Source organism: Larus michahellis, chromosome 16 (assembly GCF_964199755.1).
Source record: "Larus michahellis chromosome 16, bLarMic1.1, whole genome shotgun sequence".
NCBI classification, from domain to species: domain Eukaryota; kingdom Metazoa; phylum Chordata; class Aves; order Charadriiformes; family Laridae; genus Larus; species Larus michahellis.
This window is the reverse complement of record NC_133911.1, coordinates 4,791,461-4,819,398: the sequence shown is the minus strand read 5'-3', so window position 1 is coordinate 4,819,398 and position 27,938 is coordinate 4,791,461. Positions and strand designations below refer to the sequence as shown.

General features: G+C 43.5%; 1 protein-coding gene across 5 annotated transcripts in view; it reads left to right on the top strand.

The window, feature by feature from the left end:
- RERE (arginine-glutamic acid dipeptide repeats) overlaps positions 1 to 27,938 on the top strand; it is a 241,109-nt gene that overhangs the window by 187,785 nt on the left and 25,386 nt on the right. For all 5 annotated transcript variants that reach the window (XM_074609419.1, XM_074609418.1, XM_074609416.1 and 2 more), the window contains one exon: positions 928 to 1,008. In XM_074609419.1, coding sequence (XP_074465520.1) covers positions 928 to 1,008 — 81 coding nt within the window. The remainder of the gene's footprint in view (positions 1 to 927; positions 1,009 to 27,938) is intronic.

The window sequence follows — 27,938 nt, the reverse complement described above, 5'->3', positions numbered from 1 at the left end:
AGGGCGGCCGCGGGGTGCGGCGGATGCCGGGGGAGGGAGCCCCCACCCCGCCGCAGAGCCCCCGGGGACCGGCGGAGCGTTCATCCGGCGCCTGGTTCCGCGGGGCTTTCCCGGGGGAGGGTGGACGGACGAGGCTGGGCGGGGGGGTGCCCGGCGATCCAGGCCGCCTTTTGCGGCGCGCCCCGCGGGTTCCGCGCCGCCCAGCCCCGCCGCGATCACATGCTGGGCGGCCGCCGCCTCCCGCCCGGCCCTCCGCGCAGCTCCGCTCGCCTCCGCCGGCCTCGCCTCGCCTCCGCCGCTCGCCCCGGCCCCCCGCCGTCGCCGCGGGGCCGCCCCGACCCGCCGGCGGGGCGAGAGGAGGAGGAGGAAGAAGCAGCGTCTCGGCGTGGCGAGCGACCGCGGACCGCTGCGAGCCACCGAGGGGGAGCGGCGGCGGCTCGGCCGGGCTCGGCGTTCGGGGTGGTTCCGCCGAAAAACGGGGAGGGCGAGTGCCGACGGCCGGCGAGTGCCGAGGGCCGGCGGCTGCCGGGGCTGCTGAAGCCCCGCCGGCGCTGCGCTCCCCCCCGACTCCCGGCGTTGCGTATTTTCCTTCGGCTGCCGCTTCCTAATTGAAAAACCGAGCAGGGGGGAGACGTGCGGCAGGAGCCTTCGGTCCTTTCGGAGAAGAACTGACTGTGGTACTGACTTTTTTAAAGCTTCAGAGGTTGGAAGTTTGGCGTAGAAGTGAATGTGGCTTGAATTTTTCAGTATCTTTTCAAAGCTTTTTTTCCCCTGCCTGTTTTCGGTGGCTGTGTAGGTATACGTTCTCTTCTGTCGACAGTCCTTAAGCGAAGAACATTGTTTGACTGTTGTGCTGATTAACAAGATATTTTTTCTGATTTTTTTTTTCTTCTGCTGACATACTATTTTTGTTATCTTTTATCGCAGAAACGTTTTATTAAGGGGTTGAGGCAGTACGGCAAGAACTTCTTCAGGATCCGAAAGGAGTTGCTTCCGAATAAGGAGACGGTAAGTACATTTGGACTTTATGTAATTTGCTTTTTCTCTCGCTGCTTCAGTGTTTGATCTTACAAAACTATTTCCTTTTCCCCCTGAACTGAATTCTCTTCAGATAAATGGAAGAGAAATCCGCAGCCAGAAAAGGTGCTGTAATTTTTAGTGCAGTTTTGAGATCTTAGTGTATGAAAGATGTTACATAAAATAGTCGTCATTGCTGAACGGAGTCACTAAGGGTGGATGAACTGTATTTATGGAGACCAAATCTAATTTTAAATTCTGACATTATGATGGGATAATACACTTATGTCACCCACTTGGGCTCAAATGGCAGTGGGTAATTAAAGAAAGCCTAAAACAAAACAAAATCTAATTGAATCTGGAAGACTGAGGTATGTGCCGGCTGCTCCTAGGACCTGCAGAATTCGGTTGTTGTGTTTAACTCTTTGCGTTCCTGAAACGTGGACAGCAAGCGTGTAACTTCAGTGTCGGAACTGATCTGTGGCTAATTACTCTAATGAACTTCATAAAGCTTACCTAACTGTCATTCTGTTGAAAATCCTGGCAAGTGCTTGGAAGGGAGATGGACAGGGAGGAGTGGTTGACTTCTTCAAAGGAAAGAGGGTTTGGGAAGCCTTGGGAATCTAGTTACTTTTCCATTAGTCCTAATTGCCAAGCTGCTCTAGAAGCTTCGGTTTCTGTTCTGCAGGTGTCATTTAACTGCTGGGAGGGTGGTTTTGGAAAGCGGTTTTCATATTTGTTCTGAATTTAGAAGGTAGGTAACTCAATGAAAATTGAGTTAGGCTGTTTTTCTAGCAATGTGTTACTGATCTGGAAAACACTTACTTAAAACATAACTGGTTGTTTAGACTGTTACATGTGTGGAATCTGGATGTTCAGTGGGGAAGAACGTTACTGTAAAAATATTTTAAAACCTATCACTTAGTGTAGTATGTTTCCAGTCTGTTCTGAGATGTTCTTGTGAGACGATACTGTGATATCACAATCTTTCCTTGGTAAATAGTAAACTGCAGAGGTCAAATAGAAAGGGGAGGATAAAATGATTCCTGGAGCGCCTCAGTTGGTGTTTACGTTCGCTGGGTCTGTTGCGAACGATGGGAAAACTTAATTACTGATCAAGTGTAGGTAGACTTTGCTTTAGTGTTGTGTCGGATTCTGAGGCCTGAAGGCCCGTTGTTGGAAAGATGACAGCTTAGAAGGAATGCTGAAATCGTATCCTTCTTCGCAACATCTAAAAATCCAGCACACAGGCAGCTTAAGCAGTCCTTTCTCTTTTCTTCAGAATATCTCCTAGCGATGTGTTTAGAACAAATTGGTGTTTACTTTAGAAATGAATTCTGTTGATGGGAAAGTTACCAAGAGGCAAAAGGACTCTTCTGAAGTTTGAATTGCAGCAATACGAAATACGCTTTTAAATACAAAATGTTTCTTTGCGATAGAGAAAAACGGTTTGCGTGAGAAAGGAAAAGAAAAACTCCAGAACTGCGAGGGGGGGCAGGTGTCTGACCCTCTTTGTACTCCTTGACTTCTACATTTGAACTTGGGTATCAGGCCTGAGGCCTTCCGTAAAAGTTTTGCAAGTTTGCACGTGGTGTGAAACTTTAAGCTATCGTTTTTCAAGGGTTACATTTTTGGTTTATTACGTCTAAATTTTGAGTGTAGAGAAGACGAAGATATTAAGTTAGAGCGACTGGGAAGCAGGGTGCCCATGGCTTTGAGCAGGCTTTTTTAGCCCCTAGTGGTAACTGATCTACAAGTAACCTTTGACCTACAACGGATTGTTTAATCTCCATTTCCTATTTTTGCCCACAGGTCTCACTTCTGCTTTCTTTTCGTTCCCAGTCTTTTTCAGGCAGAATTTACAGCAGTTTTGCCTAGTAAGACACGCAGAATAAAGGCTGCAGTAAATACTGTTTGACTATCTATTTTCTTCCTTAAAGTGGAATAATGAATAATGTAAATTGCAAGGCTGTGGAATTCATTTGTCCGTATTTTTTTCATGACCAGAATAATTTCGGATACTTTGCCTGACATTTTTCTGTTGCAGTGTGAAGTAACCCTCTAGCAATTCCAGAAAAGCTAGAAAAAAGGCTCTATTTTCCTGTTAGGCACCATGTTAACATGAGGTGAAAAGCTAAAAATTATTATAGGGGCGCAAAAGCATTGCGGCAGCTCCCGAGTTCTGCAAAAGCTACTTGAAAATGAGTCAGGAGCATTCTTGATGTGACTTGTCCTAAATGGAAACCAGGCTGTAGGTCAGTACATCCTGCACGTTTCTGATTTATTAAGAGTTTACTGCACTCGTCACTGAAGCCTGCGGGGAGGGGAGCCAGGGGTTTTGCCTCTCTGCAAAACCCACTTAAAGTTAAATCTCCTTATTATCATGCTTCTTGTATAATGCCTGCCTCTTCCAGATGCTTATATTTATGCTGCTTTCAGTGGGGCAGAACTCCTCCTAATATCCCCTTAAGCCCTGCAGCTGGAACGCTGAAATAGGGGGAGATAAGTAATACAATAGAAACACAAAATCATTGTAGAGACCAGGCCTGTTTTATATTAAATCAAGCTGAGGCTGCCGTACGGAAAGTCAGAATGTAGAGGTGAATATGACATTGTATTTCTTTTATAATATTGGGAGGTGTAAAGTGGCCATGGTGGGAGATGGGAATTAGGCCACGCTGTACTAAGTTTTCACAAGCGTGTTAAGGAATGTCCTATTTGAGCTGTGCCTCTGCTTTTTTTCTCTCCATAGTTAATGTACGGTATCTTTGAAGGAAACCCTGTATTTGTAAATGTGTATTTCAACTAGTTTAAGACAGTTTTTCAGCAGTTTTTTAATTGTTTCTTCTAAATGAATAACCAGCAAGAAAAAAAGCCTTTATGAATGAAAATATTTGCTGCATACCAAAGCTGTATGTTTGTTTAGGTCTTCCCTCTTCTAGTTTGTTTCAAATTTCCAGTTTATTTCCAAGTCGATGCTGGGGAGGGTATAAACAGCTGTAGCATTCTTTTCAAGCTTTAATAAGCAAGAGACACGGGGACTAAAATCAGCTCTTATCTGAGCATGCCCTCTGCTGAAACGGATCGAGGGACGCCAGCGGTGTTAAGGCTGGATCAGTAAGTGTTAACCTTGGGATACTCCGCAGGAAAAGCACCTCTATGTAGATGAGCTTAAATAAAACTTGGGAAACTTCCTTGGGTTTCCATTGAACTCTGTCTTAAACATATTGTTCCCTGGGTTCCCATGGATCTTTCGTCTTTCCCCTTCCCCCGAGTAGTTTTCTCTTAGTCAGTTATAGCTGCAGTTGAGTGGAGCAGTTGGTGAATTATCCTGCTCTCGTTTGGTTCGTGCTTAGCAGCACTTTGGATTCTTCTCCGCGGCAAGCTGAGAAGCAAATTTTTGAGGCACTTATGTGACATGAATGGTTTTCATTAATAACTTTCATTAAAATTCATATGTTGTGAGAATGCAAGGTACACAGCTGGAAACAAGTTTTCTTAAGTATCTGATTTGGCTTTCAATGTGATCCCCCCCGATTTGGGTTAATTGGCTAAAACTTAGTGATAATACAGGATTTTCAAAATATTTAAAATTCTCCTGCTCTGAATTCTTTAGGTGATTACACTGAGCTGCTTGGCTTTGAGAGTTTAGAAGCACCAGCATTGTGATAGGCCTGAGATAAACGTACGTAAATGCCTACAAGGTTGGGGATTGACTTAACTGTGTTCTTGTAAAGAACTTAACTCTGTGGTGGTGGCATGGCAAAGGTAAATAGAAACGTGGAGCGAAGGTGAGCTTGTGCAGTCCCAGCAGGAGGAGGAGGAGGCCAAGTCATGGCGTCAGCTTGCTCAGATTGAGAGCGGGGTCCTGTTCCCCTCAGCCCGCCCTTGTGCTGGTCCCTCGGAAACGCTTCTGGGAGCTTTGGCTGGGGTGCACCTCCCGCGTGCCCGGACTTTTGAAGGCCACGGCCCCAGAAGACGCAGACTTGTTTTCCTCAGGCTGGAGTTCAGCCTGCTTTATCTCAGCTGTGTTGTCTGACCAGCGGAACTCAAACACCTCATGCCGCTGGAAATGGAGAGGGATGTGTGTGATAAGTTTAAGAATTATATCATGTTATGTCATTAGATCTCCACGGTATATGCTGCAATTGAATTGAGGGTTTGGAAACACCGTGTCTTCCATGGGAATAGGCCCAAGTACTTTTGACCTTTTCTTAAAACTGGGGTGACACCCGTTGGAATGCTTTGAGGTTCTCGAGTGTGTTCTTACAGCATCATAGGATTGTCTAGGTTGGAAGGGACCTTTAAGATGGAGTCCAACCATCAACCCAATGCTGCCAAAAAGCACCTAACCCATGTCTCTCAGCACCACGTCTGCCCGGCTTTTAAATACCTCCAGGGATGGCAATTCCACCACTGCCCTGGGCAGCCTGTTCTGGTTTTTGATAACCTTTTCGGTGAAGAATTTTTTCCCTATATCAATCCTAAACCTCCCCTGGCGCAACTTGAGGCCGTTTCCTCTTGTCCTGTTGCCTGTTCCTTGGGAGAAGCATCTGACCCCCACTTCTCTACACACTCCTTTCAGGGAAGGTTTATGGCCCATGATTGTGCCCGTGGCCTAATTGTCTGCTTGTCTTTTTTCTGGCAGGCTGACGCTCCTCAGTGAGCCTTGTAGAGCTTCTTGCTTAGTGAGACGCCCAAAAAGAGGACAGTGAATCTTTGTGGAGGCATGCAGGCTTTGGTCTAATTTTGTGTTGAGTTTCCCTGTTGAGCACATAGGTATCTTTGGTGTGTGTGACTTTTGGTTTGGCTGCTCAGCAAGAGATGACAGAGCAGTGGAAAGGTCTTGCCTCTGGGTGGATGCTTCTGTATTTAGCTTTAAAACACAGTGTAAATAGAAGTCATGAATATCAGCTGTTTTCTTTAGATCAAAATATCTGCAATGTGCTGGATTTAAGTGTGTAAGAACTAAACGTGCATCACTTTCTTTAGCAAAAATACTCTCTCTTCTGAGAGTAAAATCCTTCTCTCCAAACTAAATGCTGTTGGGACTTATCTCAGACTAAATAAGCTGTGCTCTGTTAACGTTAGGAGACAAAACGAGTGCAGTGTGAGCTTTCAGCATAAACTTCTGTTTAATTTTAGATTGGGGTTTAGATAAACAGTTTTATTCTTGCCTCATTAATGCTTAATCTTGTGTTACATAATATACAATATTGGCTTCCTGAGTAGCTCTTAAATATAGTGCAAACGCACAGGAGCTGAAAGGTCACTGCAGTTACCATATGTGCGGGCTGGCAAGGTGTTTGTCCTCTCCGAGGACAGACTGTATACTGTTCGTGTCAACAAACAGCCTCAGCAATATTTGTGTAAAATTCTCATGAGCGTATGAAAGGTAAAGATTCTCCCTTGACGTAATTGTTCCAATAGCAGTTTCCCTTTGATCAAAAGAGAGGGCTAATTAGGCGAATATATTTTGGGCTGTTAGTATAAAGTGATTAGTTAGCCCTACATTTGCTTTTTAATATTTGCATTTAGGGATGTAACCTATTTGTACCAATAGCTGAGTTTGTGTCTGTGGCGTGGGCATTATCGCTGCTCTCCTTTCCCAAAGGAAATGTGTTTGATTTGATGGTATATTCCCTAATGATAGGATATTAATACATTGCAGAGTCAAGGCATGTTATTTCCTGACTTGTCTTTGCTGCAGGAGTGTTCGGAAAGGGACAGGCTATGTAAGCCTTTTCTGTTTGAAAGCTGAACCTTTTGCCTTAATAACTTGTTCTAGCCTAGATGCAGCCAGAGCTGAAATTTTCCATTAGAGTTTGAAGCGACTGCCAACATAAACAGCCACTGCTGCTTTTCATTTCATCTCTGCTCGCTGCTGCTGGTGCTTCCATTGCAGTTGGAGGGTTTTGTTCTTGTTAAAGCAGGGACTGTAGGCTTCACGTTTTAAAAATGACAGCCTAACACTATTTTTTCTTTAGTCATAGCAGATACCCTACTGGGCTTCGGTCCATTTTGAAAAATGGGCAGAGGCATCGGTTAGTTGTTTTTCCTGTGTCAGTGAAACCATTGATTCATTTGCATAACAAACTCTTCTCTGGGGAGCGTGTTGGCTTTTTTCTTTTTTTTCTTTTTTTTTTTTTTGAGTGTGGCTATCTTAGCCGATTGAAGGAGAACACTAAATTAATATGTTTGGCTTTAAGGTAAAGCAGCGTACTGAGGAGGCATACAGTAATGCGGTTCATGCTTCTCACCAGGAGCAGGAAAAGTAAGCCAAAGAATTTAATGAAATGCTGAGCTCATAGGAGCTGAGCTCAGATGGAGATATTCCTAAATTTAAGTGGCACTGAGCTGAAAGCTGTTTACAAAGCCCAGATCATCTGTAAGGGATGTTCAGTATACATGTTTGCTGTGATTTGGCTTGTTTTTAAAAGTTTAACTGTTAAACCTATTACAAATGTCATCATTTTATTGGATAATAAACCAGAAGGTTTGGAAAGGTCTTTAAAGAGAGAGAAAGGTTTAACTGTAGTGTACACCATGTCGTCTTCATCTCTGAAAACCGATTGCAGGTCTTCCAGGTGAGTAGAGCTGCCGGCTGTACACTTCATTGGACGAGCTCGGGCCACAGTTTGTGCTTTATATACCATGCGTGTTCCTTTTGTTTCGGTTTCCTGAGTTTCTGCTTTCGACTTAACATATCCTGGAGGTATATATTGCTTAGCTCTTAAATCCGTGCTCCGTGAACTGCCTGTTTACCTTGACTGTTCGCTTTCAGGGCCCAGTGCCACCAGCGTGTGGTCATCTGCTGAATGACTGGGGTTCATCTTCCAAAGACCAAAATACCCTTTTGCATACCCGTGTGTCTCGATTTCAGCTGAAGCAAGTAAAACCAAAGAAAGAAAGTACCTAACGTGCTTTGGTTTTGTTTGTTTTAAGTCTCTTAAGCTTTCTCTTAAGAGAATAAGTGAATTAATTTTTAATTGCATTATTTCACTGTTGTAGTCTAAAAGTAATTTACAATGTCATCAGCTCAAAAACTGGGCTGCTCGTTTGAGCTTCTTACTAAGAAACCTTTGTAGGTGAAGAGCATAAAACCAGAAGGTGTATTCACCGTGCCAGCTGGACTCTAGAATTGTGTTTAGCGTGGGTAATAAATCAACTCTGCACTCTGGTGGTTTGGGTTTTTTTTTATTATTTTACATTACAAGATTGAAACTCATTGTTTATTTTTCTCTGAAGGTTTAGAGGTAGGTAGGGGTAAAATATTGTTGCAAGCAAAAGAGGGCCATTAGGCAATTGCATTGAGTTCTGTCAGAGAGCCAAAAAAGGACAATTTCTGCTTTGTAGTGGAAGGTATGTAGTTGAAGATCTAAGCCAAGATTATTTGGGAAGTTGATACAATATTGTCTGAGTCTTCCTCCGCAGCTGAGAGAACACAATGCTTCCCTGACTCCTCATAGTTCTGTTACACTGCCTTTTCCTTACCTTCTGTTTATAATTCACCGTCGTAAGGCATTTTGGTTTGTTTATTTTCTTGTGAATTCTCTTTTGCATCGATGCTGAAGGGTATGTGTGACTCTCATTAAAATGTTTTTGTTCATCAACAGCTGTATATTTCTGTTCTGTATTTTCCTTTCCCGATGAGAAAAGATAATAGCTTTTCTTCTTTCGTAGCAGTTGTCAGATTGTATCGAATACTCAGACGTGAATCCTAAGGTCCTGTGAACCTCAGGCACATAAAATAGGTATCTATTTGAGAAATTGTGCAGTTTATCTTCATGGTTGAGTGTCCTATCCTGGCAGGATTCTTTTCCACGGATGCCGTGCATCAGGCACTTCATGTTGTTTGTTTCCGATCCAGTTATTGACTGAAAATACGCTTTAAAACTTGAAGATGGTTTTCAGAAAGGCAAAATAAACAAGTCGTATTAGCAACAGAGATATTTGTGGGACATCCTGTCCTAGAGCAGTGCAAATGTTACAAAATTTTGGTACCTCCTTGAATAAATTAATCTGTATGATCCTGCTGGGTGTCTGATTTTTGAAATGGCTTCATAGAGAAATACTGTCCACGTAATCCTCGCTGTGGTACTAACGCACAGACCCACAGCCGATACCTGAGGATCTCGTGATCTTTAGTCGTATACCTGACGTACAGCACTCTTGGGTGTGGAACTGGAGTTTTTACGAGTTAAGAGCTGAGTCAGAAGCAAACCTGGTGACTCGCTCAGGGGAAGCGAAAGCATCTGTGGCAAAGCAGGAGGATAAATCTGCGTGTCCTCTGTAATGACTGCACTGACGCGAAAGAGGTGTCGCGCGAATCTCGTCCTACAAGTACTTGATTTAATCTATAAAAGATATACATGAATCAATGGCTTTGTTTTAGTGAAAGTTAAGGAATTCTGTTATGCATGGACACAGCATCGGAGATGGTGGTGTCTAACTGGGGGGACTGGAGGGGGCAACACAACTCAACTCTTGGGACACAACACAACTCTTGGGAAGAGCAGCACGTCAGTGCTGAGTATGTGTCTGCCTGCTGCTGGTTAGTCCCTCCTCCTTGCCAATGGGGTGGGAAGGCTGACTTTTAAAAACTCCCGTATGGAGCAGACAAAGGAATTCCTTTCGAAAAGGGTTTTTGGAAAGGGAGGGAGATGTGGAGACAAGTGGTTTGGTTGGCAGGCAGTGAGTTTTGTGGCAGTTGCTCAAGTCTGAGATATTGAAAAACAAACTGCAGTGAAACTCAGGCAGTTTTTGCAGCTCATTCAACTTCTGTGTTTAAACTTGGTGTTTATGGCCTATATATAATTGGTTTTTTGATTTTGTCTGTGTATTTGGGCCAAGTTTTATCAGTAATTACCCACTGGAAGCCAGCGCAGACTGCTCACAGACAGTTTTTGTCAGACTGGTGGCCTGCTTACATTTGAGGCGCAGGCATTCTGTCTTGCTACTTGATTTTTCTCCTCCTCAGCACCCACGCTGCTTTCTTATCCTAGTCAGGGATAATGAAGATTAATTACAAATGTACCATTAAGGGGAAAAAACGGAGGAGGGGCAGCCGGATTGTAGCTAACAGAACTGAGGATGTTATCCAGGTGTTGTCCCAAGCGGTGCCATCTCACGTGTGTATTTACAGCATGCGAGAGCAAGCGATTACAATTTCAAGAGGTATTGCAGCAGTTCTATTTGAATTTTCAAGTCCAAGAAGTAAGTAAGTATGAACAGCTTTGACCTGTTGTAAGAGTCAGGGTGATCTGGAGCGCTCACTAGTTCAAAGCACTTTTCAGTGCCTTAACGCAGACATTCAGAAAACTGTTGCCCAGGTTGGGGGCAGTTCAATAGAGCAAGTCATCCGGGGGCAAGAGACTGTGCACCAGGAAAAAAAAAAATCCCGGCTGTTGGCAGAGAGTAAACTATACTTTTAATGCGTCTTGCCTGCCATACTGAGCATGAAATTAACTTTCTTCTTATACAACAGATCATTGGCCTTAATCGTTGCTTCCTGCCCCAGATGGCATGGTAAGAATGGTATCTGCAGCGTTTTTTTGGCATAGAATCAGCCCCCAAATACATTATTCAGTCCTAAATATCCTGTAATATGCTGCTATAACTGTACTGCGAGAACAAGACAATAACAACTTCAGTAGACAGATGCACTCATTTTGTCATTTCTGTTTCAAACCAGCTGTAAAAAAGAAGCAGTGCTTGATTACTGGTTTGTTTGTTTGTTTGTTTTGTGTTGTTTTTTTTTTTTTTTCTTGCCAAGGAAAACTCCCAGGAAATACACAGATTGTGGAATAAACTGAGAACGAGGAGTTAAGAATAGTGGCTTTTGTTTAAAGGAGCTGTGCCATAGGGGAAACGAAGGCAGTTTGTGGATATAACAGGCTCCATAAGCCTTGTGCTTCAAGAAACATTTAATATCACAAGCTGAAATCTGCTACGTTTGCTTTTGGTTTGTTTCCCCTTTCTATTTTGCATCTGAAAGAAAAATGCTCAGGAGTATGACAGAATTCAAATTCCCAGGATATAATAATGCTAGCGGTTACTTAGATTAGAGGTGGTGGTGTTCTTTTGGGGAAACATCTGCTTTTATCCCAGCAGCGTGTGAGGGAAGAGGCGTGTTCTGCGAGGTGTTCCCTTGGAGGAGGAAAGCTGCAGATCCAAACGACATACATGTGTTTGGTGGATTTACACTGGGGACTCCTTTCCCTGCCAGGAGGCAGAATGCGCTTTCAGGCACCTTAGTGTCGTCGTTTTGTCCGAAATCTGGGTTATTTACCCATTGTGCAATCCAGTAACACACCGAGCAGAGGGATTTCCAAGTTTATTCCATTAATGCGCAGAAATGGGGGGCTCATTCCAAGGGAGCACACCTTAGTTTCAAAAACTTGCCTTTTTATCCACTGATTATTACATGTTCTAACAATCAATACATATTCGTTGTTATTCTCTTTAATGATTGGTCAAGGTTTCTTTGCTTCCTATGTGAATTAGTACACAGACGCTGGCGTCTTCATGTGTTTTTCTCTTAAGTAGGTGGTATCGTTTGGGTCGGTGGTCAATGAGTCGGTGGTCGCGATCTCCCCCTGCTGAAGTTACCTGTTACCTGCATCTCCTCTACTCCCGGCAGTTCCAGGTGGTTTTCTCGGTTTGCTGACCAGGCCTGTAGTTCATCATTCTCTTGACAGAAATATCCTGCTTATTAACAAAGCTACATTGTCTAGTAGTTAATTGCTTAATTCAATCTTAGGTTAATCATGTCTAGTTACTGTTTCTCTATAGTTGATGAAATATGGTTGGGGCTGTATAGATGACTTTTAGCAGCAGTGACAGGGTCCCTTGGTTGCTTCGGTTACATGTTACATTCCATTTTTCTAGTTAATACCAATTTTACTACAGCATTCTGGTATGTGGAACACAGAGATAATGAAGCTGTGAGCCACGTGAAATGCTTAGGCTTTGGGTTTCGCATTCCTGCTCGTGAGTAAGAAGCATCTTGCGGGACTGGGGTCCACCGTTGGTGCATTTTGCTTGGAGTTAAAGGGGCTCCCTCTGCTGCCTCTGCCTCCGCCGTTCTCCCAGGTGGAGCTGCATTCGTGCTGCAGCATCCCGCATTCTGCCGTACAGAAATTCACCGCCCTGCTGCACTTCTGGCCTTTAGTCTAGCTGAGAAGGTACAGGTAGTGTCACATCAAACACGGAGTAATCAAAGCAGGTTCCACAGAACCTTCCACCTTTTGCTTTCTACATCCCTTATTTTTTAAAAAATCGTAGAATGTGGACGGGTGTGTTTCCTTCCGATTTAGATCTTTCAAGATTAAATTTTTCAATTCTCCTTTTCTTTATAAATGTGAACTTAGGAACTTTCTCTTTTGGGGAGATGTAAATGAGAGGTGGTTTCCTAAGTAATCGCTGTATTTAAGAACTTGGAGTCTTAGGAAATAGAGTGTTATGAGATTAACGAGAAAATCAAGAATGCTGACAGTACTGATGGTTGGGAAATCCTTATTGGCTCTGGTCATCTGGTATAGAGAAAATTGGCAGGGAATATTGTTTCTTTTTATGCTATTATCCTGTACAGCGCTCAGAAATCTGGCATTAAAAAGGTGCTGATAAGTACTTTTATTGCCATGGTGAAATAGATCGTTCTTGCTGGGTGGAACAGTTGAGTTGATTCCTCTGCTTTCCCTCCCCCAGACACACTTTCTGTGCTCCCTTTTCCCTTCCTCCCAATGCCCCTGACACAAATGGAGTTATTTCGTACAATGCCTCTAGACCCTAACCTTTAAAGCGAGGGAGCGTGCATTCCGGGTTATAAACCAGCTCTTTCCTCCTGCAATTTGAGAAGTTCTCCCCGTCGTTGAATTCTGAGCCTGCTTTGTGCCCAGCGCCGCTCGTTGTGTAAAGCCCCAGGACATCCCACAGGAACTCTTGATTTATTTTGCTAACTCTGCCCTTCTCTGCGGTTCAGAAACCTCTAATGATCTGTGAAGCTCCAAGATTTTTTTGAGTTGAACAGTAGTAGTTTTAAGAACCTCCTCTACTACATGAAAGTCTTAACGCTTTCCACATGCTGGGTTTTAGGCCTTGTGAAAAGCTGACCTCCTACAAATATAGTTTGTAAAGCGAGGCATCCTGGGCCAGGGCTGTTGTGAAATGGTGGTGGGGGGGAAGGGGGGGTGTGTGTTGTGTTCAAAAAAATGTAATGAAAACTCTGGGCTTTGGGCCAGCAAGGAAGATGTGATGCAGTGAACGTGTTTCTGTTGCCCTTTGTTGCTGTTCAAGTTTGATTAGTTTGTTTCCGGTAAGCTTAACTATGGTTCTTTTCTTCTTTTTTTCTTTTTTTTTTCTTTTTTTTTTTTTTTTAATGGCTAAGGAGGGGATCTTTGCCAGAGCTCGAGTCTTTCATTACCTGAATTGCAGTGGGAGGGAACTGGAGAAATAAATCATGCCACCTCCCCAGCAAACAAACAAACTGAACAAACAAAAAACCCAACCAAACCCTCTCCATGAAACTAGATACAAACAACCCTTTTCCCTCTTCTCCTCCTTCCTGCAGCCCTCCCGCTCTTACCGTCCCTCCCTTCCCGGATGTTTCTTTTAGGCCTTTAGGGTTAAGAGTGAATTTAGACAAATGTGTGATGCTAACTGCTTTACTCGTATTTGTCTTTGCTATTTAGCAGCACAAGATAAGGGAAAGAGGGATTTTGCCATTCTAAAGGCTTATTTGCGAGAGCCCAAACGACGCATTTGTTGCCCGGCTGTGTAGGAGAGGGTGCGTCACAGAAGCCTGGTGACCTCGTCACAGATTCTGCACTTGCCGGGTTGTGTAGTAAGTTGGGTTTTTTTTGCCTGGGCAGCGCTCTTCGGTTTGGTGGTGTTTCCCTGCAGCTTGGCTGACTTCTCTGCGATTCTGGTGTCGCGCAGACTGCGCTTTCTGTCTAGGTTTCCTTTCCTTGTGTTAAGAGTACCACAGTTCGCAGTGCGAACGGGCTCAGATGCTGGAACAATATAATTTGCAAAAATAGGTGGTTTTTTGGGTTGGACCCTGGTTTTGTTCTGCAGAATCTCGTACCTTGCAGATTCAGATGTGTTTAAAAATATGTGCCGTAAACCTTGCAGGCTCCGGATGCTTAAAGAGCATGTTGAAAAACGCATTTATCCTAAATCCTGCTGTTAAATCAGATCCAGTACGTAGAATAACTCCGTGGGTTGTATACCTGGACTTTCACCTTGTTATGATGAAGTGACATGGACAAAGGCCTTCCACCTTCAATGCTGTGTTAAACTTGTATTGATTTAACAGTTCCAGCTCATGTTCTTATTCTGTGGCATTTGATGTGATAGATTTTTTTGTTGTTGCGTGGCTTTAGAAGAACATTCTTTTGTTGTGAGCATAAGAGCTCCTCAAAAGAATTTGTCTGCTCACTGTGGGCATAAAGCTCTCCTCCCTGTCCTTCCCTTATTTGTATTCCTTTAAGGTGACTTAATGTTTTTGTTTCAGAGAAATCTGTGTGTTTTAAACTTGTAAGCCTTTCAAAAATGATTAAAATTATTTTCAGCTAAAGGATGAAAAGGAGGGATCTAAAGATTTGAACAGCCAGAGAGTTCTAGCCCATAGCTGTCCAAGATGTGTTTGGAAATACTGCATAGACTTTCAGAAAGTTTTATTTGAAGGTCTGTATCTACTGCAGAGAGAGAAATGGAGGTTGTAGGCGTCCGTTTGTGGTTGTTACGGATGACCCCACTTGCCCCACTCGTATCTTCTGAATATTTTTCCACGGAGCATATTAATGGTGCTGCTGAAGAGAAAATGATGGGATTGGTAAGTGTTTAAGTGAAAACGGCCCTACTGTTTTCCCACCTCATCTGATCACTCTTTTATAGTCCTTATCTTCCATATTTACACGGTCTCGAGTCATGACTCTAAAAAACCATGCTGGCATTTAGAAATTGCGGCTGTGGGAGTTCTTGTTGCTTCAGCAATTAAGTAGTATGTAACAAATTTATGTGAATCACCACTGAATAGCTAGTTTTATATATTTATGTCTGTGCCAAACCAGTGTTAAGGTTTTGGTTGGTTTTTAATTACTGAAGTTTGGCTTTGACCTTTTCAAGTGAACTTATGTAGAAAAGATATGGGAAATTTTTGAAACAGAGTTTCGCATTATGTTTGATTGCTTTAGTTGTCATCTTAGAGCTGAGAATGCGGATGGAATCCTGCAGGCTGTAGATAAACAGCCTTTCTGGTGCACTGTTGGGTCTTGGTTTGTTGTTCCACAAAGGTCATGTCAAAATGAGGGGGGGGAAAAAAAACCCAAAACAAAACAGCAAAAAACCACAGACTAGCAGGGATTTCTTATCTTAGGCATAAGAAGTTCTTCGAGCTACTGATTTTTGGATATTCTTGCTTCAGTCTCTCTCCAGGAATATCTCATCTCTCCCTTCAATGCTGAAAGGAGTCCATTGTGTAACTTCCCAAATACTCTGTGAATCAGGCTCCAGCTTCTGCGCTCTCGCTGTACTCCTACTACTCTATTGGCAGAAGGAACGCTGATAAGAGGAGGTAGTTTCTTTAGTTGGGTTAATGGCTGTAGTTGACATCTTTGCAGATCGAGCAGTGCGGGGGAAAAACCCAGCTAGTGGAGACCTGGTGGATAGACCAAACATTGATAGCTACGGTTCGCTCTGGCTCTTCGATTAGACCTGGCCGTTTCTGAATGGTTCTTACCAGTTTCCTAAGATCATCCATCTGCTTTTATTCCTCTTCCCCCCCCGCTTCCCAAGGTCACCTTCATCTGCAGTATATAGTGGGGATTTCCATTTTATTTCATTAGAAGTGTTTTTGAAGGGCAGGAGGAAAGTAAGTTAGATGCTGCCAAAGCTTTGTTGCCTCTGTATTATTTTGCCTTGTCTCCGTAATAATGAATTTTGACGGTGCTTGCTGGAAGGCTGCTGGGTTCCTGGCAGCTCTGCTTTCTCCCTCCCTGGGGGTCTGTTCCCCATGGGATGGATCCCTCTGAGATGCAGACGCTGAAAAAAAAGTTGCTGTTACTCAAATCTTTTCTGAACAGAATGTGCGTCTGCTAATTAAATCCTTTGACAGGTAAAAAGCCGTTTTGTAGGAGGCTTATCCTTCCTCTGTTAGCTCTGAAGCGTTCCTGAGGAATTTGGTGCCGCAGTCAGTACCATCCGTAGGCTGGGAGCTTTTCCAGGCTTGGTGCCGGGCGGTTGGAGGCTCTACACCTGCGATGCCGGTGCACGATTCCCGACCCCAGCGAGGAACCAAACCACCGGTAAAAACGGCTGGTGAGCCACAGAAGCAGCTTTTGTTCCTGTATTTGACAATTAGAATGGTTTCAGTTATGAGACCGCTTTGCAGTAGCATGTGTTTGATGGATTAGGGAAATATGAGTAACAGAAAACCTGTCTTGCTGCTTTGTGACGCCCGAGGCTTTTTCGGAAGGGAGGAAGGAGTGCTGCGATTTGGGGTAGCAACAGCTTTCTTCTGAGTGGGAAATGCAAATTAAGAAGGTCTTCACGGTTTTAAATACAAAAAATAACCAAAGTAAATACACACAACCACTGTAAGAACTTTTTGAATTCAGTTATGTATGATATTCCCTTATATACTTTGTTCCACTTTCAATTTCCCACCTTTAATACATTGTTGAAAATTTGAATTTTCAAGGTTGCTGTGGGAATGTATCCCTAGGTGAGCTCTCATTATTGGATGTTACTCTGCTCCAGAAAACTGTCTGCCGTGATTGACTGTAAGGAAATAATTGGTATTAGTTGTGGGTTTGTTAGGTTTTGTTAGGTTGTGGTGTTGGGCTTCTTGTTTTTAATTGCCAGAGCACTGAGTGTAGAACAGGTACTCTCTCTTCTCACAGGCACCAAAAAGAGACACAGGTAAATGGCTGTATCTTGTGATGCTTTCAGTTTGTCCCACATGTTAAATCTGTTTAAAAATGCAAATGTTCTTATAATCCTGTGTATCTGCAGAGTAAATAACTGTTCTTTTTCTGCCGTAGTAGAGGAGGAGGAAATTGGTGTTTTCCTACCTTGTTGGATGTGATTCTTCGGTGTTAAACATTTTTTTTTTTCTTTCACGTGTAAACTAAAACACCCCCCCCCCCCAACTGCAGTACCCGGAGAATACCCTAATTCAGGAAACAACCTGGTTTGTTCTCCCTTCCACCGCTGAGGCCTTGTTAGCCGTGTCATTCCTCTTGGGCGAGCGCCACGAGACAAGTCAGTAGAGCGCCGTACGCCTGACGGTTAGGTTAGCTACAGCTGTGCCGTGCCGTGCGAGTGACGCTGTGCTCTGCTGACCTGTTACCTTCTTTGCTACAATTCATGGTTAATTATTTTTTCCGGTCGACTGTCTTTTGAACTCTTGCAGTGTGGAGTATTATCATAGGTTTGGAAACATAACACAATGATTTTTAACTGTTAATCTTATCTGGACTTGTTAAACTTTTATTTGAATTTATTCCGAGGAATGCAGTATGTGTGGCGGACAAAATGATTGAGTAACAGGCTTGTTACTGATCAACATAATTCTGAAAAAAACATAATATTAACAGTTTCCTCCCTCCCTGTTACCTGGTGGTTTGAAGCTAACACAACGCTGCTGAAAGCCTCCCTCTTTTCCCGCTCGGCTCCCGACAGTGCCTGCCGTGAGGGACACTTACAGCCACTGGTCATCAACTATCCGATACTGTAGTTACTTGCCCTTTGAAAGCTGAATTAACGTTAACAAGGGAATCTCCTAGGATACGATGCAACCATCTAGTTAATGACTTGGGATGGGAGAAAGGGACAATGTTTCAAGTTACTCTTGACTTTTGGTTTTAAGGTGATAGCACCGGCGTGTGTTCATTCCACAATGGAAGGCAGCAATATGCATAGGTATCTATTGTAGCATTAAAATTGCAATTAATCTGGGTCTTATGTCATGTAGTCTCACTCTCAGCATGTCCACGTAGGAAACTTGGCTCCCATGGTTGTATAGAAGCAGTGTAGTGTTATCGGAAAAAGTTAACCCATTTCTAGGGTAACCTGACTCTACTTTGGTAGGATCCATTATATTATTGGGATGTCCCCGTCATTCTTTGGTTCACTTCCCTTGGGAGACAGAAGCTGTGAAAGATGGTTGGAAGCAACAAGAGTGATATGAGAATGTAGCTTTTTTTAAAAAAAAAAAAAAAAAAGAAAAATACACAAAAACCACCAACCAAAACAAAAAACCAAACTAAACTACAGCAGTCAAAACACACACAAACCCCCCGTAATTCCAAATTTATGGCCTAAATCTAATAAAATTACAGGCTTGCATTCAGGCAGAGTTTTCCAACACAAAGGGGGTGACAGCCTGGTGACAGCGTGACTGTTCCTGAAGGTTGGTTTTCAAACATGCAGTTAACGTCAGCCTTTCGGAGATTTTACGCTTGTGCACCTTGGGCAGCCTCGTTCCTTTTATCTTGAAAGGGGCTGCTTTTAATGTTGAGAGGATGGAGCCAATTATTTCAGGGTTACATGGCAGTTGTTTTTTTTTTTTTCCTCTGGCATGTTCCGCGAGAGCCTTATGCCATGTTTCTCCCATCCTTTTCTTTTAAGCAGTTCTACCTTGTTTCAGATACTTGTGGTGTTTCCTATTGAAGATAAAAAATGTCTTTTAAGGAAAAAAATACTGTTTGTTGAAATAAGCAGTACTCTAAATGCTTGACATTTTATAAAAAAAAAAAAAAAAGCCTTTTATGGTAATGGGGAGGGGGAGAAGGGTTGATTAATGATGTGCGTGGACAGATACGGTCAGACTGTGGCAACGTCTTGAAAACTTCCTTTGAATGTAGAGCACAATGGTGAAGTGTTTTAACCAGTAGCGCCAACCACAGGAGAAATGTTTAGTATAAAGATGTGTGCTTTTTTTAAATGAAATTATTCTGTATTTAACAAACAAGTGAGATCTACCAAGATTGTCTGCTTGACGTGGAAAAATTACTTGGGTTTTCTTCTTTTCGTAGGTCGATGCTGCTTTTTTATCTTACATTGTGTGTGCTTCACAATTTCAGAATTACATTCTGTTGATAACAGCGGCGTTATTCTGTGTCACTGGCGTTGGTCGGGAAGCTGCTGTGCCAATGGTTCAAACTTTAACAGCAAACATCCCTGCAGGGTTTATCATTTTCCAGACAAGATGGCTGAGTTGATAGAAACATTTCCACTGCCGCCTCGCAGCAGATGCCCTGGTGGAACGTAATTCATTACTGCTGCCTCTTCCTTTTTCAATGGCTTCTGAGCTGGGGCGTTCTGTAAATATTTTGTTTGGGGTGGTGATTAAAGCTATGGAAAGGGAGGAGGACTAGGAGCGGGGTAGGGGGCGAAGGATGCAGTTGGCTGGATGGGGCTGTGTTTCAGGGTTCGTAGAGGTTCTGCAGAGGAAAGGGGTGGCCGAGGAAAGGGGGATGTAAGGGAACTGGGAGGAACAGTAGTTCTTAACACGACCTACTTCTGATGTTGAACTTCGTAAGGAGCTTTGGGCAGTCAATTAGTAGGATTAATGGGTTATTTGTATGTTTGAATGTGGATATTTGTATGCTTTGTTTTGTAAAGATAGGCTTTTCTGGAATGCGGAATTTGCAAAGATATTTCTTTGGTTTTGCTCCCTCAACTCCTACTGCTTTATTATTTTTTTTTTTTATGCTTTAGTATTTCCCTAGCTTCACCTTTCGATCACAGTTTGCCACTTCACAGAAGCCTGGAGTTTTGCAGTGTTTCTCTCCTCTTTATCACTCTGAAGAGAGGCCGATTCGGGGAACTGAAGCAGCTCAGAGCGATTAGGGTTTACACAAATGAGTTGCTCATTGTTTTTTCTCTTGTAATGTTTTGTGTGTCTTGTATACAGAAGGGTAGGAGTGGATTTAGGCTCCTTGACTCCTTCAAATATTCTGATCCACCCAGATGCATATTTGCTTCCTGGGAATGCTGCCAGCTCTTCTGTCCCGGATGCTTCAGGCTGAATTTGAACCACTGAGTTGGAAGTGAAGAACTGCAAATCTTACCTGTTCAAAGGCCCTTTCCTGCTTTGGAGCCACAAATGTGTAGTAGTTCCCTGCTGCTTACACCTTGCTATTCCTGGACGTTGAGCTGCTGATAATATTTTTACATGGTATAAAATAAGCAATGTAAAAATTTCTTACATGCCTGAGACGAATGTCAGATGTTTGTGGGACCTCTTGTGTGTGTTTGTGTGTGAAAGATTCATGAAATGTTTCAAAGAGATGGTAGCAGTGTTGTGAAAAATAGAGCTATAGAAACATTCCAGTAAGTTTTTCCATTTTATTTTTTTTAGTGCATCATTTCCTGTATTTTTCCCCTTTTCCTTTTTATCGCTAGTACCATTTGCATGAAGGCACCTGTATTGGTCTTAATTTGCTGCTTTTGGTTTTTTGACACCTGAAGACACCGCTTTTTGTCCTGCTATCTTGGTGGCAGCTAATCAACAGCAGTGTATAGAGCTGGGCAGTCCCACTTGTCCTCACGTGTGTATAGGAATGGGCTGAACCTCAGCCTGCGATTTCACAAGTGAGGCCTAAGCAATGGAAACACACAAATAAATTGAGAAATTGTCAGTTACCTTGCAAACAATACCTGCAAGGATGGACCAAAAATAAACGATACGTCTTAGTGATGTTAGGGTGATTAGTTTAATGAAGGGGGGAGAAATATGAAAGCTAGAATTACTTACAAAACGCTACGAGACACCCAAAACGTATGCTGTGCTTATAATCTATGTGTCTAGATCCAGCATAGTAAAGTGATTTTTAACCCAGAAAACGAGTGTTTGTGGTCTGTCTTCCATGTGTCGTGGGGTTTCTTGTGTAATGTCTCAAATCCCTGTTATTGCAAGATGTCTGCCTTGGTTGTGTCAGCTTGGTTGGGTAATTGAGTGTATCTGTAATCAAAAACGAGCTTGCAGCTTGAGTCCATGGTGTTCTATTTATTTGAATTTGCCTGAGCCTGCAAGATACGGGGTTTGCGGTTGGTAGGACAGGATGCTGCCAACTCCAAAACCGGACAAACAGATTGGGAATAGTTAAGCAGAACAGAAAGGCTGTTGTGAGGTAATAATGTTGCTGTTGAATAACTTGAGGTGATGAATTGTTTGAAGCAGCAGATGCCTTTAAGAGCCGAGATGGCTGTCACTGCCGTGTTTTGCTCCTAATTGATGGAGAACTGCACATAAAGCTGAGAGCATTCTTAGGTTATTGAATATTTCATATGGAAAACAGAGGGATTCTGCGTTTAGAGAGGCTGTGAAGATGTCAACCACAAAGAACCTTTGTCGTATCCTAGGCTGCGTTAACGTGGGGGGGGGATTCTGCCCCTCTGCTCCGCTCTGGGAGACCCCCCTGCAGTGCTGCCTCCAGCGCTGGGGCACCAACAGCAGAAGGACACGGAGCTGTTGGAGCGGGGCCGGAGGAGGCCACGGAGATGCTGGGAGGGCTGGAGCCCCTCTGCTGTGGGGACAGGCTGAGAGAGCTGGGGGGGTTCAGCCTGGAGAAGAGAAGGCTCCGGGGAGACCTTATTGCAGCCATTCAGCATATAAAGGTGGAGAAAGAGTTTTTACCAGGACCTGTAGTGACAGGACAAGGGGCAACAGTTGTAAAATGAAAGAGGGTAGATTTCGTTTGGCTATAAGGAAGAAATTTTTTATGCTGAGATATTGAAGAGGTTGCCCAGAGAAGCTGTGGCTGCCCCGTTCCTGGAGGGGTTCAAGGCCAGGTTGGACGGGGCTTGGAGCAAGCTGGGCTGGTGGGAGGTGTCCCTGCCCAGGGCGGGGGGTGGCACTGGGTGATCTTTAAGGTCCCTTCCAACCCAAACCATTCTGTGATTCTGTGTCTCCCCCAAACTTTAGTTTTGGAGGAGTATCCTCTAACTGACACTTTCCCATTTCACTGGAACAGGTAGGAATGGGGTGTAATCTGTAATGGGACAGGGGTGGACAGGGAAAAGAAGAAGATAGGAGATGGAGGATTCTCAGAATGGTTTGACATATGACGTCAACATGGCCTTTCTAAGCTGGCTGTTTTATACCAAGTTTGATGCGATGGGGCAGTGTACAGAGAAACCCTTTGTAAGACTTACAAGTATTTGATGTCTACAGGAAACATTAACTTGTGCGCTACATGTGGTTGTTTGCTGAACTTGGCCCTGAGCACAAGCACTGTGTTAAACACTGATTTTTGTTTTGCAAATGGAGATCTTCCATGGTTAGAAGGAAAAATGAGAATGTGTCCCCACCAAATAGACTTTTGGCATTCCAGTTTTCAAACTTACACATGCAGCGCGCAGAATGTCCGTCTCAAGCTTTGGTTCACTGAACTGTGTCTTTCTTAAGGATTTACTTATAGCGTAATATTTTGCTGTAATAAACCAAATCCAGAACATAGTGCAACTTCATAATAGGTGAAAGCTGGTGTTGCTATGCGTAGAGCCACAGGTTGGTTGGTTTTGGGAGAGGAAAGAAATTTGTTCTTTGATTCTTTCAGGGAACGAGTTCTTAAACTAACTCAGTGTGTACCCACTTCTGATTAATGGAGTTTTCCATGCGGTGAATCGCTAGTTTTTACTTCACTATCGTTTACACTCACATAATAGTATTGATTTTATAGATGATGACTAAAAATGAAGGCGTTGTTGCACGCAAAGGCTGGAGGTCCCAGCTGACAGTATAACCTCACTCTAATGTATGTGCTTAAAGGTGAAACTAGGTTAAGTTTACAGTTGCAGTTCCGCTTGCTGCTGACACTTTGGCTTTTTGAAATTTTTTTTCCTCTAGTGGCGTGTTTAAATTCTGTCTGTAATGGCTTTTCAGGTTCATGGTGGAAATGCTGACTTGTATCTGGAAGTAGCGCCTCCTGTGTGGCACTGCTGTAGTAAAGGATGTGTGTAGCGAGGGCTGATTTGTGAGCGCTTTGCAAACCTGCAGTCACCCTTAGGAAGCAATCGAAGAAGACAGAGGATTCCATAAAGACAAAGTTTAAGGAAAAAATGCAGTGGGTGATTTTCGTGGCGAATAGGGATGGAAGCGTCTTGGTGAAAGTGCAGGGTGCTTCTGTGAGTAGTTTTGTTTGCAAATAATGCAGTGTTTAGGTTGCCCCCTGTTAAATTTATGAAGATTTACACTCCAGCAATCTCAGAAACTTTGTGGCTGCGGCTTATCAGTCAATAATGGAGTATCCTTTTCAGAGGCACGCAAGTATAAATGTATACTAGTAGGCTCTTCTTTCTCTCAAGGGCGGCCAGCAGGTATTGATATTAACTCTTTTTTTCTTGTTTTGAAGTTCTCAATTATAAGTGGTTCCCTTTTAGTTTCTGACAGCTTGGTGCTGTGTTGAATACAAGCCACTAATTAAAGCGATCGCTCACGCTGCCTAGTGGTAGGCATCAACATGCGGTGACTGTTAGACATGTTAGTAGGGAATAAACGGTGTAATACTTGAGCATTTGGAATACCTGATCAGTCAGTCTTTGTGCTTCCAAGGCATGTTGGCACAGTCTGACTGTAATAGTAAAGAATGTCTGAGCTCTTACTGATGCAGCTGGAACCGACTCTTCAGTGTTTATGAACTGGTAACGAGAAAGGGGATGTGATGGAGGGCTGGGGGGGGGGGGGGGGTGTAAGTGTGGTGTGGGCAGAGTGGTCGGACATCCTCTGGAGGGGCTGGGTATATAGTTTTGCGTATCTAATAAAGCAGTACAGTGAGCAGTTTTCATCTCAATCTTCAGAAGATTGCTGACAGAGTAAAAATGGCATTTTATTCTTCTTTATCAGAAACTGTCTCAATCTCAACTTGTAGAAGAACTCAGGGAGGCAGGTAAAGACGATGCCAGCCCAATACCTATGAAGAGGGAAACAAACCGGACATCATTTACATGAGGGAATCGGGCTTTTCTTGGGTGATAAAGTGAAATGTAGAGAGAGATGTTTCAGGGAAGCAGAAAGGCAGCTCTAGAATAAACTTGTCAGAGCATTGTAAGGAAAATGCGCCGTAAGCGGCCACAGGCTGGCTAACAGGTCAGCATCTTTGCGTGCCAGGTTTCCTGGGGTCTGCACTCCTTTTTCCACCGGCGTAAGAATGCGGGGCTGGAACAGGCTGGGGGGAATTGCTGAATCTAAAGTTCTGTTGTCACAGGCAACCATCTCTCACATCCCTTTCGTGAACGGATCAAACTTCATATTAAAGCTCATAAGGTCTGTAGCCATTTGTCCTTTTGCCAGCACTGCCCTTCTGCTTTAATGGCTCTCCTGTCTCCCTGCGGGCTGAGCTGCGGTTCCGTGTGATGGGTGCTGTGCAGGGACAGACAGATGAATATGCCTTTTCTGGTGCTGCAGCTGCTGTGTGTCATCCAGTGGGTCAGAATCTGAAATTTGCCCAGCTTGTGAGAAACAGCTCTTAGAAGGTTTGCCTGCCTGGTGGTGGGAATCAGAGCTCTTGGGTTCTGTGTCTGAGACCTCTGGTTCTGAGTGGCAGCTGATTTTTGGGTAGGTGAAAAATGCTATTACCGTAACTTTCTTGTTCCACTGTACTGCTTTTCTCTCCTGCTTACGTGGCTCTTCTATCAGAGGTTAGCGTCCCTGTAGTGGACATGACAGAAAGGTAAAAATGAGCCCACTGTTTCATGGCAACTGACAGCGTAAACTGAAATCCATGACATTTTAAGTTAGCATGCTTTGTAAAATTAGCTGCGGCAACCGTATCGCCTGCCCTGACACCCCCGCTGGGGACGTGGGCCATGTCCAGGGAGGGCAGGATTAATGGCAGCAGACAGATTTCGTCTCTGAAGTCCCCATAGGATGATTTGCAAGACCTCGGGACTCAGAGCCCTCAGTCAGGCCCCAAATTACTGGGCCCTTTTTTTTTTTTTTTTCTTCCCATTCTTATCCGTAATTGTGAAGTGGGGATCAAATTCACTTTCCACAGGAGCAGCTGGGATTAATGCTTGCTGGAGACACCAGGGCAGAACAGAACTGTAAAGAATTAGCAATTTCTTTCACTTTTGAGTTCGCTGTGTAGGTATTACAGTAAGCTACAATGAATTGGTTTTTCTAATACTGTTTTACAACTCTTACCATTGTCTTTTAGTTCAATTTTGCTTGCTAAGGATTTTTTCCTAACAGAAAGAATTTGAGACTGGAGGGAAGCAACAATAAGCGAGGGATAAGCAGCTTACGTGGCAGTTGTTTTGCGGTTTCGGGGGGTGAGGGGGTTGCTTGATGTCCTGCTTCAATATTCCTCTTTTCATATATTGCTCTGGTAAACAGGAAAACACTTAAGTACCCCTCAACCCTCCGCACTTAATCTAGAAAATCTACTGGGTTAGAGAAATGTTCTTGGAGAGCAGTAAAAGGAAAACAGCTGTTCGGGGATCAGATCTGAGAGAAGCCGAGTCTGTTTAAAATCAAGGCTTAATGGCAGGGGTGTCTGTCTGGGGATGTTGTTTGCACGTTGGATGCTGTGTCCATAACTCAGACCGCGCAGGAGAGCGGGAACCCGTCCTCCTTAAACCCTTGGTCGTGTGGTCTGGGAATAAAGGTTTTGGAGATAAGCCTGGCCGTTTGCATGAGTTTATTTGATACTTTCCAGGTGTAAAATGGATGGCTTTCTTCCTCCATCTGGCTTGTTCAGGTGTTGGGCATCCTGTGACGAGAGATTTTTATTAAGAGGTCAAATTGTAGCTGTCTTCAGCATGGAATCAGGGGGTTTGATAGTTTTAATCATGAAATGGCCAGTTGTGAGGACTTTGAGGGTAGCTGCAATAAAAAAGGGATGGAAAAATCTGTTTGCAGCTGATGCATCTTCACTTTCCTCATTAGCAGTGAGGATTATTTTACGAGGTTTGTTGCCTCCTCTGTAGTTTTCAGTGTTGTCTGAATGCTGTTGTTTTTAACATGACTTTAATAATAAACTGTTAAAACTCAACAGCTCCCCTACAGGCCGTGAGCTGCAGGGAGGAAGCTGTGTGTCAGGGAAGATAACGCGTGCATTTGACAAGCCAGGCTTTGTGTGATTCATCACAGATGTGTTTGGAAAACCTAAAACATCTGTTACATTGAGATGTGGAATGCAGGTCGGCGTGCAGACACATCAGCAATCTGCCACCAGCAGCACCGTTGCAAAGTTGTGCTGCTGGTGATCGTCTCAGAACTACATGGACCTTCGATTCTTGTTTCTATATTTAAATAAAAGCAATTCCAGAATATGACATTTGAGAAACAAATGGCTAATTCCTTACATACCTATCAGCTCTTCTTGCCCTATTAAAACAGGAAAAGCTGATCAAACTTTCAGAATTTCCCGTTGCTTATTTATTTGAGTGGTTTTGTTTCCTTGTTTTTGTGGTGCGTATCTTCTCGGTGACCAGTGCCTGCCCAGGAAGGAAACGGGGCTGGGGTTGCAGAGCACAGTGCGAGCAATCCGTGTGATCCATGCTCTTCATCTAGAGGCAAAAATCTGCTCCGTGAAGGAATAGAGGGGTAAAAAACCCCTATCTGACATCATGGGAATTAACTCTACTGAGAACGACATCAGATTCCAATTATAGAATATGGCAAGAATCAGATTTGTTTTGAAACCTGGTAATACAGTATATTCTGACTTAACCTGGGAAAGCGTGAGACAGATAGCTTCATACAAGGGCACAAACAGAAGCCCCAGCTGTGATTAACAGAAGACAGTCCTCGATGGCCCACCAAAAGTGCTAGCATTTACACATCCGACTCTTCCAGAGAAGCTGCAGCAACCTGGGGATTGCAACTTTTTTTCCAGACCATCCAAGGTGCCCCAGAAGTGTTGGACAGTGTGGTCTGTGTGCCCTGAAACACTTACCCACTCGTGGACTAATTGACAGCTTTTAAATGGGAGCTTGAAAGACAGTGAGAAACTTCTTTGTTAAACGATAGACTCCAGTGTCTTCTCAGGTGAGTTGAGCAGGAACTTGAATTGCAAGGTGGAAGCGTTTAACCATTTGAAATAATCTTTTCAGATCAGTGAAATGTCATCCATCTTAGCACTGTGTGAATTTCCAGCTGAACAGAAGGGGAATCTGCTGAGCTATGTAGTGATTGTCTGGTTTAGCTAATGAGCGTGAATGTGTGGGAGTTCTTGCCCCTTCCCAGTTTTCTAGGGAGAGAAAACCTTTCTAATTCTGATGAGCTTCAAGTCAGTATTTTCCATCCTCCCTTCGGTTATGTGTCAGTGTCCTCCGGTGAGCCTGAGGCAGCCGGCGGAGTCCCGCAGTGATGCGGAGTATTGATTCCAAGGGACAATTAACTGCCAGTGGTTTGTTGAAATACCAACCTGCTTATTGCTGCGAAGTAGTCAACTAACGGAACAAATAGAGCTAACAATATAACACGGGAAATGGTTTGATAAATGCAGTTTGATTCTATTTGTAAAATTGTCATCGTGCAAGAATAAAAATATTTTTAAAGGAGTAAAACTTTTTTAATAATTGCAAGCCTAATTTCAATTGTGCAGAATTAGGAAACAAATTCGCACCTGTATACCTTACTGAAATGCAGGAGGATGTAAGATCCCCACTGAATAGTTGCATTAAATTTTTAATACTTTGTTTAAACAAAAATTATGAACGTAGAAAATGCTGCTGTCCTTGTGTTTGGAATGTCACTTTCTGCACACGCATGCGCATACACAAATTAGTCTTCCATTTAAATTAATTCAAGTTGACATGCAAACCACAACAGAACGTAGTCTACTTGGGGATGAAATGACCAAAGGCTGTCAATATTTTTTGCTTGGTTTGAATAGCTGATGGTACTTGATATTATTTTCAGCCCCTATATAAAATCCATAAAAATAGAGCAACTGCTGTGGTTG